The sequence below is a fragment of the Uranotaenia lowii genome, chromosome 3 (assembly GCF_029784155.1).
Source record: "Uranotaenia lowii strain MFRU-FL chromosome 3, ASM2978415v1, whole genome shotgun sequence".
Lineage (NCBI taxonomy): Eukaryota > Metazoa > Arthropoda > Insecta > Diptera > Culicidae > Uranotaenia > Uranotaenia lowii.
The window spans coordinates 186850814-186870497 of NC_073693.1; the positions used below are offsets into that span (position 1 = coordinate 186850814).

Sequence of the window (19684 nt, forward strand, 5' to 3'; positions counted from 1 at the left end):
AGGCCAATCAGCCACCCACAGCAGCATGATTTAATCTGGCGTATAACTCGAGCTGCAAAATTTCACACGATTGCTCCCATTCGTAAAAATTGGTCCAATGAATTTTCTTCGTCATCTAACTAGTAGAGGTGCTCGAAACCACTGTTATGTTTTCATTTCCAAGTTGTACGTAATTTTAATATGAAATGTGTAATTCCAATTATGTTTCACAAATATTTTCTAGTCAGCTAACCATAAATAAATTATTTGTTCTTCTCAAGAACCGAAGCGTTTGTTGATTTGCACATACCTACATGTCATTTTTACATGATGAAAAAGTTAATGACTTACCGGTTCTCCTGCCGTAAGCTCTGATCCCCTAGTAGTATCTCGGTGCCGCCCCTCGATATGTTGCTGTTTGTCTCATAAGCCTCTTCCTGTGGTTCAAGTTCGCCCTCGGACAGTGTCGCCAGCTGATAGAGAAGAAAAACAATAATGACAGAATATTTGTAAAAAACAAGTGAATCTAACCGAGGATGAATGAACCGTTCATATGTTTATGTACGAGCAATAACTTCAAGCTAAGAAAAAAGAGTGTAAGCTAAATGGATTACCTCTCGCTTGGGACCATGACCGTTTGCAATGATTGAATTGGTTAGATTACTGTAATAACTACCACAAGAACTATTACCAGCACCGGTTTTGCTAATATTGCTATTGATGTTGTTGTTGTTAATAAGACTATGGTTCACATTCGAAATGTTGTTGTTGTTGTTGATAGAGTTGTTATTGTTGTTGCTAAGCGTGGCGGTTGTTGCAGAACTTCCGCGGAAAGTAGATGACGAAGACGCTAGATTATTAGTTGGTGTCGCCAGATTAGTCAAGTTGCCGGAAGTAGGTTGTTGACGAGACGTCGAGGGCGGAGGGACATTCGAGTAAATGGTGGTATTTTGAGAGATTTGATTCGCGAGGGGCTTGGACGAGCCCACGGTGTTGGAATTGATCACATTTTGAGCATTCTTAGTCACCCCCACCGGATTGTTAGTCACAGGTGCACAGCCGCCAGGAGCACTGGTCGTTGTGGTTGTGGTGGTAGTCGTTGCATTACCTATTTGTTTGACGGTGTTATTGTTATTGGTTGCGGTGTGCTGTAAATTGGACCCAGCTGAGTAGTTTGCCTTAGTTCCAGCTGTCACGGTTGTGCTGGTATTCGTAACGGAAACGGTGTTATTCGCTAGTGACGTTACGTATATTGGCGAGGCTTCCTTGAGGAAACTTAGATCCTGCGTGGTACCTCCTTTGGCTTGACTCTGTTGATTTAGCTGTGAATGATAACAAAAATTTAAAAATTATTATTTTTTTAATCGTTGATAATCAGACCATAAATGTTAAACAAAGTCGTTGGCGAGATTTAAGAGCCAAAATTTTGATGTCCCCAACTCCAACCAGACATCAAATCATGAATTTATCAATAAATGTCATTAAATACTTGAGTGATTAGATATGTCGAGTTATTTGGGGATGGTGAATTTTAATGGCATGGGTTTTTCCCAATAACTCTATTTATAGAGTTAAATGATCTAAGAAAATATGTTCTTAAAATTTATTCAAAATATTCCGTTCATAATCATTTCTGGAAGTCGAACTGTAAAAAATTACTCAGTAAATTACAGACTTTGAATCAAGAAACAACTGCCAACATCTAATTGTACCATGTACAGAAATATAGGGTCCGGCAATTGAAGTGCTACATTGGAACTAACAAATAACTTGATCAAAACAAAAACTTTTTCTTTCAAATTTAATACGATTTACATCAAACCAGATCATATTTTTAAAATCCATAAGCGCCTTTCGGTTTTTTGTCCTTAATCTACACCACTCGCTGCAGAATCTCAAGGCACATATTCTAAAAAGCCCGCAGGGAGTTTTTGTGGTATTTTATCCCAGGATTAAACTAGATGGCGCTTCAGAGCTCCCAACCCGTCATGTTTTGTAGAGTAGACTTCGGGCTTCTGTATACCCTAGACAACCAAGTCCATAGGGTTCAGGTCCGGCGAACTCCTCGACCACTCCGTACTCGAAATTAACCCTCGAAAAAAAAATTCGCATACAAAAATTGGGACCTCTTTCCTTCGTAAGCCAATGCTGAAAGAAGTTCTGCTGAAAAACCACCAACCTAAACCAAAATTAGGTCGTGTCCACAGTTCGAGGACATGCCGTAAAACTATTTTCGATACGTAAATTGATTGAGATACACCTCTTCAGGGTGTCCGGTTGATCTTCACCAGGAAAGTACGGGCGATTCCGACCCAGACCTTTAATAAGACAGATTTCTGCTGCCTTGTGGCCTTTAATACGTTTACATAGGTTCGTGATCTTTCTGGCAACCAAAATCTGTAGTTCTGTTTTTTTCACGAACCGCTGTGCGGCGACGAATTCATCGGCAGAAAACACGATATTCTCCAAATTTTTCATGCGCGGACCGCGTAAGCTGTGCCCTCGCCCTTTCTACCCGTTCTTGCTTCTGTTCAAACGAGAGGTCTTGAAATCTTAGGATTTTGTAAGGCTGGGCCTAAAGATCATCTTCCAAGATCCGACAGCGATTTTGATCCGGTGTATTAAAATCTATCGCCTTAGTGTTAAATACTATGTACGCTAAGAAATTCTCTCAGGGTGCATCTTGATGATCTTTACCATGGTAGGTGTCGCCACTGTAACTTGACGATCCCCACCATACTATACTTGGGTACTTCTGATCTCCAGGTATACATACACTCATTGGACAACTCACGAAATCAGAGGTGAAAAGAGATCCCTTCATGTAGCATGCAGCGCACGACTTTAAGCCGATTCTTACAGCCCGACGTCAGCCACGAAAGAATCATTTTGCGAAGTTGCAAACTGATTCTTTCTCTCTTACGTACAACACGTCGAAAGTGTCTGCAAGTAAGAGTCAACCACGCGATAAAATCCTTTGACTGCACGTTCCGAAAAATTCAAACGATTCTCCGAAGTTATGATCACTTGCAAACTTGCAAGCCCGAAGATAAAATCCCTTGAGCCGAACAGAAAGGATTATTTCCGAAGATAGCTACAGTCTTGCAAGTTGCTTGCTTGCAGCGCCGTGATGCGATGTACGTTTGCAAGCTTGCAAGTTACTGAACGCTAGAATCCTCCTTGTGTGGGTCAAAATGTATGTTCCCCCAACGACTATGTTTGTTTGCAAATTTGCTTGCTACCAAATCCAAACGTTCGTCGGCTCGTTCTTGTCTGGTTTGGTTCGTTCCACCAATCTAAGCCGAGCACGCGGAGGAAGAAAGTGATACCAAAATGTCAACCATCCTTTCAGTCGTCGTTCGGTAAGGAACGCAATGAACTGCAACTTCAACCAATAGTGCAGGGGTGTCAAGTTATGCTAGTAAAAATAATAACGCGGGGTAATACCACAATAGATCAACTTTAATGGTCGCAGTGGACTCTTTCCCTAACAGGAGAAAAAAACTTCAGTCTTTCATCTGAAATTGTGTTTAAAATATTTTTATGAAAAAACTAACTCAAGTCTAACGAGCTTTGAACTCAGTTAGGGAGCTGATACGTTCTTATGCTGCGTAGGCTACTACGTCCTTCGTTGGGAAAAATCTGTGATAACAAAATTTAAAGTGAAAAATATTTTCTACAGGTCAAATCCTTTGAACCCAACACGTCGATTGATTTTCTGCGGTTTTCTAGTGATATATAGATAATGTTATTTATTTAAAGAGGAATTTAACCACGCAGGGTCATTCCCCCTCTGGAATTTTCTAGTGAGTCGAAACCATCCAGCATACACAAAGCTCGATATTCCGGAATATCTTTTTGCCAAAGTTTCTTAGGGCGTACCTTGGAAATCTTTTTTAAACTCATTCAACTCTATTCTTATGATCGTTGTAGTATGGCTGCCTTACAATACTTGGGTATTCGATAGAGGTTCGGATGAGTCCAACTGTTGTGGCCATGAAAAGCCATTGGTGGACTGTGGGTGCGGCGCTTGGCAAAACTACCACTGCTTGCCCTTTCCCCTTCTGGGATTGGGCTTTGACAACCCCTGGTGGTTGCCAAACAGTGAAGGCAGGTCCAAAGACTGTCTGTCTGGAGGCCAAGACCAATCCGATATGAGCGCTTGGGAAACTACCACTGATGGTCCGCTCCCCTCGTGGGAGGCTAGGCACAATTTTCCCGTTTGTTTGGATAACGTGCCGCTATCAAGCCTACCCCTTTTCTGATACCTGATACCTGAGGGCGTCGGAGTGAAACACCAGAAGGAAGAAGGCACTAGTTCGGTTTACATTCTATTTTATTTCTCTTCTTAACTATTTACACAATTATTTACACTACCGCCCTTCTTGACGGTTTGATTACGACTGACTCTTAAGCGCATAAAGAATGCGCCCTTAAATAGGCTGACGAGCAAGCACACAACCACGTGCTCGCGCCAGATAGAACCGCCTAGAACTTTCCATCTTGCTCTCTCGGTGCGGTGCTCTCGCGTCTATTCTCAGTCCGCTTGTCAGACTAAACATACTCCCCACCGGAAAGTGAGAAGTTGCCCGGTTGGTGATTGTCTTCGACCTTTCTGGAACTTGGCGGTCCTCGGGAATGTGCCGCTACGTGGTGACTTGTTGGAATCGCTTGTGATTGTGGGAATTGTTCGTCGATATGGCAGGAACACGGAATCTAACGGGTTTCGTGGAAGCACTACTCTTCGATGGTTTCCTCTGTTAACGATGGTGCTCTTGAAGAATATCACTCCTGGCTGGATCTTCTTCCATCTGGATTTTGTCGGTTTCTCGGTGCACTGACCTCGAGCTTGGTGTGGAATTTTAGTAGTGCCAGCTCGTTCTAGATGATTCCATATCTCGATTTGCTCGTTCTCTTCGTCTTGTCGATGCTTACTTCCTTCCCGCTTCGCTCGTCTACTTTGCTACCCGATCCACTCCACAGACACTCATGACGGAAGTATTCCGTCGGAAGGTACCGGCTTCTACATCCGGCTCGAAGGACCATTTCATGTTGTGGCCATGAAAAGCCATTGATGGACTGTGGGTGCGGCGCAAAACGCAAAACGACCACTGGTGGGACTCACTCCCCCTGCGGGAGCGAGCCTCTTCTAGACAACCTGGAGGCCAAGGCCGCGTCGATGTGAGCGCTTGGGAAAACAACCACCGATAGTCCGCTTCCCTCGTGGGATTGGACCTTAAGAGACAACCACGCATGGTTGTCCCATCAGTGGAGGCAGATCCACTTGACGCTGCCTGGCGGCCAAGGCTCGGGGGGATCTCGATCGCCTGGTTGACCGAGATCCAAAACTCTTTCAGATGGAAGGGCTCTAAAAAGAGCCGATTGTGGCAGCTGGACCCGAGAGCAGGGCGTCGGAGCGAAGCAGCGAAGAAGCACAAGACACTTTCTCTTGATTACATTCTACTTATTTCTCTCTAACTTATCACTAAAACAATTTACACTATTTACACTTCCGCCGATCTTGACAGTTTGACGGTTTAATAACAAATGACGACACACGCGCGGCAGCGCGCGTTTTTATATCATCGGCTTGTCGATTGCTGCTCGCTGATTGGCCCACGACTCTCATCTCTTCTCTCGCGCTCTCCTTCTTACTTTCAGTCCGCTCGTCGGACTGAACACCAACGTAAAGCTTGCTTCATTAAGAATTGGAATTAACTTTTGCTCATACTGTGGCGCTCCTGGTGGAAGGATTTGGAAGTTCTTGGCACCCACGTGACGGGAATTTTGTCAGCTTAACGTATGTGTTTTTGACATTCCGCAGAACTTGACTGTACTTTGTTAGCAATCAACATGGAAGCCGAAAGAAGATAAAAAATTCTAAACAGTTGTTTGGAAAATCTATTTTGGTCTGCATCTAGGCTAGCTAAAGAGCTGAAATTGCCCAGAAATACCGTATGGCGCGTTATCAAACGGGATAAGCAAACATTGATGACGATTCGGAAGCCTCAAGTCAATCGTCGGAGCGGAATGGGAATTTTCATCATGTACAGGTCAAGAGCTTTCTATTCATGTGTCGCAAGTTAAAATCTGATCATTTTGATTTTTCGGATTCCGGAACCGGCCAGATTGGCCAGTCCACATGGCAAAGTCAACACTGAACCGTTTTGACTGTCGCGACAGTCATTCTAATAACATTTCTTTGAGATTCCTATGAATGTTACGATTATATTCTGTGACATTCAAAATGTTAAATGTCGCCATAACATTTGCCAATATGAATGTCATCGAAGCAACGACCGATTTTCATCAGCTTATCGTAACATTTTTTTCCATGACTATCACAATCTCGATGCAAGTTGTGACATTCATCCCAAATGTTATTTGACATTTTTTTCGAGGGAATTTCTTAGTGATGAGATTAAAAAAATCCAAAAAGGACATGACTGCGACGGTCGTTTTCGTACTGATGAATGTCGCTCTAAGCTTCAGAAAAATGTCAAATAACATTCGGACAGTTATCATCCCTGCTCATGATTATAAAGTTGAAGGGCTGAATCTGAATCTTAATTTAAAGTATTAATTCTGATTCCGATTTCTGAACCCGAATTCAACGTTTTCATTCTGAATCTGTATCTAAATCCCAGATCAGTAGGGGAGAATGAGGATACTTGATCCCTGGGGATACTTGATTCCTTAGCTATATCTCGAAACTGGAATGTCTTACAAAGATCAAATGTTCTAGAAAAATGTGCCAAATTGAGCAAAATAACAATGCTTGTAGTTTAAAATTTTTTAACAAAATAATTGTTAGAGTAATTGAACTTTGTTTGAAAAATTTCACAAAATGTAACTTGAAGATCTTTTTTCATCATTTTAAAATGTTCCTTACATGGGAAAATTATGAAAAAAAATATATTTTCCAATGTATCAATCGTTCGAGCGTAAAATGAACTTCATAATGCCATAGTTTCAAAGCAATGGAAAACTCTCAACTTTTTTCAGAAAAAGTTTTCTAAAATGTTGATTATGGGTACAATTGATCCCCTAGAGTTGGGTACAATTGATCCCCCTTCTAAATGGCATATTCTTCTTCTAAATTGATCGTTATGATTGATGATTACGAAATTACTAATATTTATCCAAAAACTAATATTTATCAAACAATTATTTGAAGAAAAGAGCAAAAATAATTAATTTTCTCTTAATTATAAAAATAGCGCCTTTAAGTATGCAATGTTATTAGCGTTGAGACAAAGTTATAGAATTTTCTTCTTATGTCTGCTATAAGTTGTGAAATGAGAACAAACATGACCAAAATAGTCAATTAACATTCTATCTTGGGGTTTTGTTTGATTTTTATACAAGGATTAGGGCTTCCTGAATAAAAGATCAAGTCTCCTTCAATAGGGGATCAAGTCTCCCCTAACTTCAGAAAAATCGCAATTTTTTTACTCCCATGAAAATGCTTCTAGTTCATCAACGGGTTCAAGTATCGTTCTAGTTTTTGGAGCATAGAAACTTGAAGTTACAAGCTGTCAAAAAATGTCAAAGGCGGCGAGTTGCTAAATTTTTCCAAAAAGATATGGTGAAAATAAGAAAAGGGGATCAAGTATCCCCATTCTCCCCTATATAAAATTCGAGAATAAAAGTGAAATTTGTGTTAGAACTCTCAGTGTGTAATTCAAATTAAGAAGTTTTAGGTTTCAATCTCAATTTAAAATTGCAAACATTTTATTCAATCAGATTTGTAAAGCTTAATTGAAATATGAATTTCGAATGATAATTTTTAGTTTTTGATTTTAATTCTTCATTTTGAAGCTTTGTTACGTTTGAATTCTGCAGAAGAATAAAGTTTAAGAACTTCGAATCTGAATATAAAACAAAAATTTAGGATGGTTTCTAATTTTATTTATATTCGGAAAATAATTATCTAAAAATTAAAAGTGCATATGATTTTCGAAAATCATGAATCAAATATTGAATTAAATGGAAAACCGAATTTGAACATGTTTTAAATCTCTAATTTCAAAACAGCACATTATTTGTAATTTTTAATGATGATTCGAATTGAAAATTAAGAAGCCTCAACTGGATGCAGAATCCGAAATAAGAAAACGAAAAAAATCGATTATTCTTTAATATAATAACATTGAACCAGAAACTCTCATTCGAAATTTAATCTTTAGAACTAAATTTCTATCAACAAGTGAGAAAATTTTGAAAATTTTTAGCAAAATTCTGTTCCTGGGATTAGTTTATGAGGTTTTATAATCAGTTATTAATCAAGATTGTTACTCTTTAATAACTTTACTGAATGAATTAAATGTGCTTGAGAATTAAATTTTTGAGTGTAGAGTTAAAAGGCATCGCTTGCTTTTCCTCGAATCTCATTGACGATGAAACCTATGTCAAGGCTAACTTCGGGCAAATCCCATTTACAGTACCCCCACAATCATTAGTCACTTAACGTATCATTCCACCACAAAATATTCGTTTATTCTGGTGCTAGTGGACCTAACATCAAGATTTTCATGGATTTCAGTCATTAAATATTTCTCTTTGATTTCAAATATTATTTTATTTTCAATTTTGTTGAAAAACAGCATAATTTATCGAAACAATCAACGTTTTTCAAAACCACAATCATGAGTCAAATTGCTCACAATAATTAGTCACATAGGAGTCCACGGCAACACCCGAATATCAACATGACATGGAAATCATCAATATTCTGGCAAACATTCAGGGGCATTCATTCCTAGTATACGTTCAAGGGGCTTTTGTGTTGAGCTACCAAGCAATGTTTTGTTTTGCAACCAAGAAATGTTTTGTTTTGCTTGCAAAAAAGTGGCCCATAATTGTGTGGTATTTGGTGGGTGCTGTATCAATTATGGGTCACTTATGTTTTGCTAAACATGAAAGAAATTTTGCATTTAATTTGCTCAGTTTCATTTTAAAAATGTAAGCTCGTCCTTTGTGCTTATATGAGACCAATTGATTTTGTTGGAATCTTTGAAATACTCGCATAAGCTTAACGGTTTAAGATGTCAACCTTATAACATTGAAATTTCATGCGATAGTTCAACACATAACAGTTAACGTATGATAAAAACTATTCAAATAGTTGTTTTACTGCTATCAAGCGCACATATAATATTTTCAATGCGTTTTGATGCTGTTATCGATAATCTAGAAAATAATAATATGATTACATTTCATTCTGTTCAGCAGATATCAGCAGTTCAAATGTTTGGTGACTAATAGTTGTGTGTGACCCATGATTGTGGGGGGACTGCATTTATTTATTTATTTATTTAGTAACAAATCAAAGGACCACATTTTGATTCCAATGATTGAATGGATATGGATGGAAATGATTATATGTATGGAGGGACATGTCTGTACTTTTTACTAGAATTTCGTCAAAACTGAAGAGTCAAAACCTTCTGATGCCTACGCAAGGTACACTTTCCTCTGGATCACAATATTTATCTCATTTGATGGTGTTTTCCTGAACAACAAAATGTTTCATGGAACTTCTTTTTTTGTGACTCCGGTATTCTTCGGTTTGCTCTGCTTACCGATGCATTTACTTTCCTATACCATAATTCTCCAAAAATCGTTTTTGTTATGAAAAGGTCAGTGTTTTGGTTTCACGAAAATAATTTCAAACAATAAAAAAAAGCTTGGAAACAATTAATTTATGTTGAAAATTGTAGCTATAATCATTAAAAAGGAAGGAACTTTTTTCGAAAAGTTGAATGTACTGCATTTCAGCCTAAAGAACGCAACTATCGAAACAGTTAGATCTCAATCCAAAATAATGAACCACCTTAAACTAACACCAATGTTCTTAGTATACCTGCTACACAATTAGGTGCATTGCCTTATGGCTGATAACTAATGCAGCAAACTTAAAACAAAACGTGACAACGGAAACTCCCGAGAATTTTCTCTTTATTTCCTTTTTCCCTTTTTGTCAACAAATCTTCCGTGTAGATGCATCAGAGTCAAGAGCTAATAATGAACGAACATGTCTGTCGACTCTTATTATGTCTAGACAATCGAGGACCCAAGTTCATGCATACATTAAACAACGAAAGAAAGCCACACCCGCCGGATTCAGCTGATGGGTTCGAACTTGAGGCTCAGAAAGAAGACGGTGCACGTGAAATACTTGAGTTACTCCTACTTGTTTGATGTTTTCTTGCGCGAGTTATTTCAAGCAACGAATTCTTTCTCCACGCCACCTACACTATCGCTGCATAATTAAGAGATATTTTCAAGACAAACTGCACATGATTACCATTCTTTGGATATGCAGAAAACCCATTGTGCGCAAATCAGTAAAATATTAAAGATGATTGGCGTTCGTTGTACTGCGCAGAGCATGAAAATGGGATGAACGGAAAGAAAGTAAAGAAGGGCCATAATTTGGTCTCTTCGAGTTTTGCTTAAAATTGCTGAAAATGCACAATAACTGAAACAGATAATATTGACATATCTTTTGGTGAAATTTTAAATTTTTAAAATGTTTCATTTTAAACAGAAAGTCAGAACGAAATAAAATCAACAGGTTAAGAATTCACAATTAGAGTTAAGAACCAGATTTCAGCATTATAATTAAAAGATTATATAATTCAAGATTCATAACTCAGGATTAAGAATAAACATAATATATGTTACAAAATGGCAACTTAGACAAAACTGGTGAAAAATTTTACAGTCAGACTTATTTTAATCAAACTTAATATTTTCTACAATTTGCGATGTAACATTGATATATCGGCCATGAATTGGAACACATATGTATTTCGATCCCATGTAAGCGATGTTCGCCTTTTTTTCTATCGAGCTTCAAGCATCATGAATGGCTAGAAACAACCGATTGTGAGTGCTTCCCAGATAAAATATTACTTCACAACCATATCAGGCTACGACTAGCTAGACTGTTTCTTCAGCGTACACTTACCTTGATGGATAGCTGAGACATGTCAACCGGAGTGATCCGTTTGAGTGCCGAGAGACGCTGCAACCGTTCCCTTGCTTGCTGTTCAACTGCGATGACGAACGCATCTTGGACCGCATTTCCCAACTCGCCAGCTGGAAAGAAATGGCAGAAGTCGAAGAAATATGTTAAACACGAGACAAAAGAGGAAATTAACTTTCACAGTGACAGGTGCGCGCTGGGAAAAGAATCAGATTCTGCACAGCTTGCAAATTGTCAGTTGATACGCGCATGCCGCTACTCATCATCGTACCTTCATCCTACTTGTATGCGGATGCAATCTGATGACTGAAGCGGTTTTGTGCAACGACGTTAGACCGGTTCAGCTGGCTTAAGGCATTAACGAAACTAGAAGAAAGTTTTTGAGAACTATAAATTACGAAAAATAAATCCCTTAATGTGTTGAAAGTTGGTTTGGTAACTTAAATCGTAAGGAGTGTTTTGGAAGAAAGTGGACCTTTTTTATGGCAAATGACAAATTTTTGAAACAAATCATTACATCTGGTTGAAAAACCTTAAAATACTGAACATATCTACAGATAATTTCGGAGCCTTACGCCTTGTCTCTAGAGCTTGAATGATTTTTTTAAGGATAAATTTTGTAAAACTTTGCACAACTTTGATTGTGACGTTCAGTGCTTTTTCAAACTAAATTTACTCGAATTTTCCATTATGATTGCTTCTGTACAATGTTTCTCATGAAGTATATCGTGCATCGTAGTTTGAGATAATTAGGTAAATCCTGTTTTTTGCCGACAAAATTTACTTTTTTCTAGTTCAGCTGATTTACGGTATGGGCAGTAATTTGACCCCAAATCGGAACAAAGCAACCATAGATTTGTCAGTTAACAAAAATAATGTTTACTTATTTTTCTAGTTAATCTCGTTAGTTATTGTATTGATGTACAGTGATCAATGTAAAAAATGCAGCACTTCAAGCCCTGAATACAAGTTTCGTATCTCACTCAAACTTATTTTTATTAATTTTTTATCTAATGATAATCAGAACTTATAATCAGATATATTTTATATTTTAAAAAAGCTGAAAACCTGGAATGTCAACTCATGCGTATTGATTGCGTATTACTCACGTTTTTCGCTTGCCCCGAATATACAACTCTTAGAAGCATAACTCAAATATTATAAGCTTAGCTTAGCTTAGCTTAGTTGACTACTCAAAATCACCTTAAATCATTGAACTTGAAGTGCTTGGATATGATCATTCATTTGAAACTTCAGATAACATAAGTATTATAGGTATCAAACTTTGTTCAACTTACGCACTTTAAATTCCTTGATCGCTGGCGTGGCTAAACAGGACAAGTTCTACCTTGCCAATGGTTGCTACTCCGTGATCGATCGAGGCCATCAGTTTTGTGCAAGGGCCAAACGAATGGTGCTTGGGATTAGCATTTCATTCACAATGCACGAAACTCATGCTCTCCCTTTGCAAATGAACAATAACGGCGACGGCCACGTCCTGGTAGTCAATGAGCAGTGAAGGAAGGAATGTTAGTAGGATACTTTCTAGGATCAATCAACAACCTTTTGCCCCTAAATATTCCAAAGACTAATTTTGAAAAATTCAGAAACAAGGTCTATACGTCTGCAAATCTTTATTTAAATATCCAAGGATAGGATTATGTTAGTAGAGGACAGGTTTTAGACCAGGATCCATTTTGGTGAATTGTGCTATCAAGTTTTCTTACACCTCCTATGCTCCTAGATTTTTCTCAAGGAAACTCCTATTTCTATCTTTGAGGCAGTGATAAAAAGTTTAAAAGTAAAGTAAAAAATGTGTTTAAATTTTCTTTCAACTAACTTGTTTTCCTCAGTCTTGTTCCCTATACACTAATGTGTTTTCAAAAACGATCCTCAAGATTGAAGATACTTCTATAAAACTTCGGATAATATTTATAAGAATATATTTAAACTAAAGTTTTGTTAATGGATGAAGAGGTACTCCTTTTTGTTTCTTTAAATTTTTAATTTGTTATGTGGGTTGCAACTCATCAGTGCAATTCTACTCTTTGCCTCAGTTTGATTTCAGCGATTGCACGGAGAAAACAAATCAATCAAAAAAGTTGGTTGTTCAGAGTACACAAGTGAGATATTCAATATAATGTAGCGAATTAAGGTTTATTTTAAATATCAGTAACTAGTAACAATACTTGTTATTGAAAAGTTACTTATCTTATTCGACACTTTATAAAGTCTTTTCGGAGTCATTTGGGAGAATTCAAAATGAAATTGTATGAAAATTTCTTTTTTTTTATTACAAGCCGTTTAGAACCGATTTTTTAAAAATTAAACAAAAAATTTCAATAAGAGAAATGTCTCGATTTCACAAATAACTCAAAATCATATCATTAAATGTAAATTATAAATAAGTGTAAATGTTGACAACTTTTACAAATTAATTAGTAAAAATATATGGATTGATTTGTTTTGGATTTTTTTAATACGTTTTGAAGCCAACAAATACCGCCTCATTGTGTAGAAAAAAAAGAATTTGTTTATATCCAATGGAGTTGTATATAAAGCGAAAAAAAAAATAGTGTCAAATGAGTGAGTTCACGTCACAAAAAGTGTAAACTTTTTACTATCGACATTTTATAACAAAAAAAAAATTAAGATCTTTTTTGAAATGATGAGACTATTCTGAAACACTAAATTCTATGAAAATCGGTTGAAATCCTGCTGAGTTACAACAGCGCGAATGAGTGAATTTACGTCACAAAATTTGATTTTTTGTAAAATTTTAAAAAAGCTGTTTTGACCCTCCAGATGGTCGAATTTTTACAAATCGAACATAATTTAGTTTCAGTCAATGAGTTCTTTATTTAAAAAAAAATGAAATTTTTAATTAAAAAAAATCTGATTCTACAAATAAAGACTTTGAGGAACAGTAGTTATTTTAACATATGGTTCCTCAATATGTTGCTATTCAAGTTCCAGTCAAAATGAGGAAAAAGTTAGGAAAAGATACTGAAAATTTATGATTGTGCAATTCAGAATAACAAATTTGTCAATTTCCAGTAAATTGTTTACCTCTATAAAATGATAACAGTTCAGAAAAGTCCGGAAAAGCGATTTAACGTCACGGTGGAATGTGTCTGTAGTGAAAGCACGTGAAAGTATCTTGCGAGGGTGAGGATAGAAAATTTAACGCAGATCAACGGTAGCAATTTGATCATAAAAACGACATTGTGTGCCATAACTTAAATGTTATAAACTTAATAAAGACACTCTATTCTAAAAAAGTTGAACACAACACTTTTGGTGACTTCAAGAAACATTCAAAAGTTTTAGGAAATGCTAAAAAAGATGAGATACATACTCAGCAAAAAAAATGTAACGCTGAACGATGTAATTTTTGGAGATGATGTTGTATTAAAGCAAGTTCACCCGTTTTGGAAGAAAGTGGTAGAAATTTTGACACTTGTAGTACATTTTGAAAATTTTATCATGCAAAACATGATGATGTCATGCTGCCGTCAAATTTCATTACAACACTGTTTCTATTTCAGGCGTATCTGATATAAATCCAACTATTTTTGCATCACAGCATGCGAAAATAGACATAGTGTTGTAAAAAAATTGACTTCCGCAGATCTTGAAAAAAATTGACAATGTAAAATTTTCAAAATGTGCTTGAAGTGTCAAAATTTCTACCACTTTCTTCCAACACCAGTGAACTCGCTCTTAAGGATTTCTGTCATAATAATACAGTACATATAAAACGATGTACGCGAATGCGAACTTGTCGTGTAGTGTAATATAGCCTTCTTTGTGATATCGCAACAAGTAGTCAGTGTTTTCCTCAATTGACGTTTGAATTTTATTCATTCCAAAAAGAAAGAAACGGATCACAGGCCTTGCTTGTAAGTCCTACCAAAATCTTAGAAAAATGCAAGCAAAACCATAGCATCAATATAATACAAGTAGGGGAGAGTGGGGTATCGTGGGCCATGGGGAAACGTGGGCCACTTTTAATATCTCAGATGTGTGTTGAGATAAAAATCTCAAACCAACTGTCATCGTCGTCGCTTTGCGTGAGCATGTATTCCTATATGTTGTTGACTGAAATACGCATCATATGCTTCTTTTATTTATCAAGCTAAAAACAGTTAGAAAAATTTACTTACATAATTAAAAAAACACCCGCTTATTTCATCGATGGGGAACCTAAAGTGCATAACAAAAATATGCTCATACGCCTATGATCTTAGTGTTGTCATGATCTTTCACGCGGAAAAGGAATTTTTGATGAAACATCAATAAGTCACACAAACGCAACCAATTTGCAAATCATAGCTTGTGGGGAATCGTGGGCCACACATCTTGAATCACCTATATTTTTGTGTTTTTATACACATTCAGAACTTAAAATACGTGTTATCTATCTGCAAAGTTTTCTTATGCCAAATGAAGAGTTATGAAAAATATTTTTTCCATCCTATATAAGAAATTTTGCCAAAACGGGTTTTGGAATCTATGCGATCATACACAGCTCTCTATGTTATTTCATCATCTGAAATTGCTTTTAAATAACGAAATGAATTAGGAAATCACAGTTTTGGGTCAACTCATAAACTTTGCATGTTATTTGGTCAATTTGGATTTGGTGGCCCACGATTCCCCACCATTTTTCAAAATCCAAAAAATATTACTTTTTTTCAAACAGTCAGAATTTGGGGAAAATAACTTATTAAAAAATTTAAAAAAATACCGTATAATACCTTGAAAATGTAGAAAACCATACCATTTTTTATTTTCAATTTATCTTTTATAATATAGAAGTTATGGAACAACGAAAAAAAGTGGCCCATGATTCCCCACTCTCCCATACCATTTGCGACTCAAGTTATGTGCAGATATTTGATGTTATATCACAATATTTTTACGGTGGTAGAAATTCCTAAAGACGCACACACATTTTTGAGGTTTATTCTCATCAGTAATTTAATATCATCAAAATAAGGATACCATTTAATAGATCTTTCAAAAATACACTGATTTTACCATAACAAAACTCATTATTTTCCTCATTAGCCGAGTAAATTAAAAATACACATTTTTGAGGTGGCGCACTTCATGTGTTATCAAGAAAACATCGAAAACTAATGACTAAAACCAAAAACTGTTAATAAAAATGACTGATTGGAGTACCTGTTATCAAAATAGTGTCAAATATTTGGTTAAGCATTAAGTCAATTGGGTTATCAAAGATTTTTAGACTTTGTGTTCGAGCCGACTAAAAATTGTAAATCTCCAAGTTCTTACGTATCTTTCACATGTTTGCAGCCCATGGACTGATCCGAAACTTCTAAAAATTACTTTAAACACACTTTCTGCAAAAATTTGAAATAGGATTCAGAATAAGATTATCACCTGGCCACTCCGGAGAATGATTCTTTCTCTTGAAAAACCCTTCCGTTTTTTTTCTCTTGGGAACACGAATTATGGCATTCTTTAGCAGAAAGATAAAGCTAACATCCATAATATCTTCCGTAACTGTAATCAGGACACTGTTTAGCAATACTGTTTAGTTGTTTTGAATTATGATTACTTGATTTTTACTTTTTCGCTAAAATTCAATTAATGCCATACTGTCCCCTCTAAAGTTTCAGTTCTGCCCTGCCTCGGGATCTTTTCGAAGATCATGATATTTGAATTTGAGGACAAATACAAATTTAGTAGTGCTTTCCAAAATCAATACACAGATAAGCTTGACAGTGTTCTGATTAATTTTCGGAGGATGTTATGGATTTATACTTTATTTTTCTTCTAAAGAATGCCTAAAGCTAAAGAATTTACGATTTTTTAGTCGGCTAGAATACATAAAGTCTCAAAAACCCTGGGTTTTCCAATTGACTCAATGCCAAACCAAATATTTGACACTATTTTGATAACAGGTATTCCGATCAGTCATTTTTATTACCAGTTTTTGGTTAATTTCGATGATTTCTAAATGAAACATCAATTGGAATTTCCACCCCATAAATGTGTAGTTTTTTTCAATTACTTAACTAAGAAGGATTGAATTGAATTGTTCTATGGTGAACTGTGTGTAATTTTGAAAGATCTATCAAATGGTCTCATTATTTTGGCGATATTCAATTCCTTATGTGAATAAATCTCAAATATGTGAATGCGCTTATAGGGATTTCTACCACTGTATGTAGGTATTAGAGACCGTTTTCAATAAGTTGGAAAGCGAACTTTTCTCAAGATTTTTTCATGGGGTTTAAGTTGAAACTCCTTTCTATATATCATTTAATGAAGACCATCCTTTTTTATGTTTATTTTCTACGGTCAGATTTTCTTATTTTCATTACAAAGAGTTCAATCCATTAGAGTAAGGTTTTCAGATTGTCCGGTTTTTTCCGGGTTTGTCCGGATATTTAATTCAAAATTTAGGAAAAGTCCGGTCCGGTCCGGTCGGTTGCCCGGATTTCGTTGAAAAAAAAAGCCCGGATTTTTCCCGGATTTATTCACTTAATATGCCAAATCAAAAACAAAGAAAAAAACAAATTGTGTTTTAAATTTTTAATTTATGCGTCTAACGAAACTTTTTGAGCCATTTTTTTTTAAATAATTATGAATGATTTTTAGGATGCTTAAAATGCGATGTAAAATGTACTGATGAGTTTCGAACAGAAAAATGTTTATTATAAGTTGTTTTATTCTTGAAATTTGTAAAGTGATTCCTGGTATTTGACATAGTTAATTTGCCCGGATATTGCCCGTACTTTTGGTCGACAGTTTTGTAATCAAATGCCCGGATTTTGTCAGGTTTTTTGATGAAATAGCCCGGATTTATTCGACCCGGATTTGTTTTTTTTTTCTTTGAACTTCCTGAGTGCGATCATCTTTTACAAAAATAATAATCTTTTCCCAACTTTCCTTATCCTTATTCTACTCGTCACACGTTTACCAATCCTATCACAAAAAAAATTTAAATTGGAATAGTATTTTCTTTATTTAGTTACTTCTAATCAGTTTTTTCGACAACACCAGATTTTTCTATGATTGCAGATTTAAGTTGATGAATTCTGGAATTTTGAAAATTTTACTTATACTAATTTGAAACATAATCGGCCAATACATGCAATTTCATAAAATCATATACATTAACTATTAATGTCTAGAAAAACACTCACATATCCTTAACTCAGAAAATGAACCGGGTTTTATTCTAAATTTGATTAATTAAGATCAATGTTGTGAATTTGTGTAAGTGTAACCTACTGTTAAGTTAGGTTAGTTGAGATTTCGTCATACATATACATAGGTACTTATATAACGTTTTTCTAACACATGGAACGCCTGGAACGCCTGGAAGTAGGCAACAAAATTTACCTTTCAATATGATATATTATATACATGGCACACAAATGGTCGAATGAAACAATTTTTTTAGGGGCCAAAATTTAAATCCATTGTGTTGATTTTTTCAATCATAAAACCTACTTTCGATTTCTAAACTTCATCATGCTGCTGAGATTTCATACAGATTGCTAAGAACATTTTTAAAGAAAACATAAAAAAGGCTCTGATAAAAGTGTTAAATGCATGAAGGATAGAATCAGGTAAAAATAATAAAAACTTGAATAAATAAAAAGCACAAACTGGTTTTAGATAATTAATTCTGCCACACTAGCCCTATTGGAACAGCTATTAAAAATTACTCCTGTTTAATCAAATTATTGAAAAATTATAAAATAATTTGAAATGTGGAAAAATTCATTTGAATGAGAAAGACTAAGCATTTATTGACATCTTTTTTATGATGTATCAGTCTAATTCGTGGAACAACGTACCGCGATACCTATACCTACTAGCATCTACTAGGAAGAGCTCATGTTCGCCTCATTTCCCCTCTAAGCTCCATAGAATGTATGAAGCTTCCTCATAGCTTTGCTGAATGGTGTGTTTGGAAGTTGACCATCTTATTAATAAGAAATCTTCGTAGGTTTGGTTCACACGAGATAGAGAAAAAAAAAACACAAACCATCATCTGGCAGACTCAGGGTTTTTTTTTATTTCTTTTCTTATTTTGCGAATTTATTTCAACCATTCCTCGGTATGTGGACGTGTTGGTGAAGGGAAGAAACTATTAGACTGGAAAAGATAAATATGTCTTGCATGAACGGTATCTTTCATCTTTCAAATTTAATACCGAGCTCACTTTCGGCAACGCTATGTTGCAATACGATGCACTTGTGCCAAGGAGTTGTTTTGTTTTGAATTATTGTAAAATGACAACATAACTCTTCTATGAAGTGGAAAACTCAATTTTCACAAAGATATATATTCGAGACCCCTTTAAATAATTGAGCTAAATTACTATCATTTGATTTGTAGGTATGTGATAAATTCATTTAGCTGAATATTCACTAATTCAATTTTATTGCTAAATTGCTAACAATAAAAATGTACCTACTTCAATAAAAAAAACATTCCATAACACTTCTCATCTTATGTTTTGATTTTGAACTTGATAATCGTAAAAGGAAATCAAGGACTCAAAACTTACCTTTGTAGATCACTATAACTCAATAATTCAGAAATCAAATAGTATGCTTGGCTTTATAAAACGTTTTAGATTTTACAGTAAAAACATTGTACACAGCTTATGTCCGATCCATACTTGAGTACTGTAGCGTTGTGTGGTCCTCCTTTCAAATT

At 35.8% G+C, this 19684-nt stretch overlaps 1 protein-coding gene across 1 annotated transcript in view; it reads right to left on the bottom strand.

Moving 5' to 3' along the window:
- Positions 1–326: 326 nt before the first annotated feature.
- Positions 327–19684, bottom strand: part of LOC129752935 (type-2 histone deacetylase 1-like) — a 62750-nt gene continuing 43392 nt past the window's right edge. Inside the window, exons 4-6 of the mRNA XM_055748725.1 lie at positions 10955–11085; positions 594–1301; positions 327–452 (exon numbers count right to left, since the gene is read on the bottom strand). Of these exons, the coding sequence (XP_055604700.1) occupies positions 327–452; positions 594–1301; positions 10955–11085 (965 nt within the window). The remainder of the gene's footprint in view (positions 453–593; positions 1302–10954; positions 11086–19684) is intronic.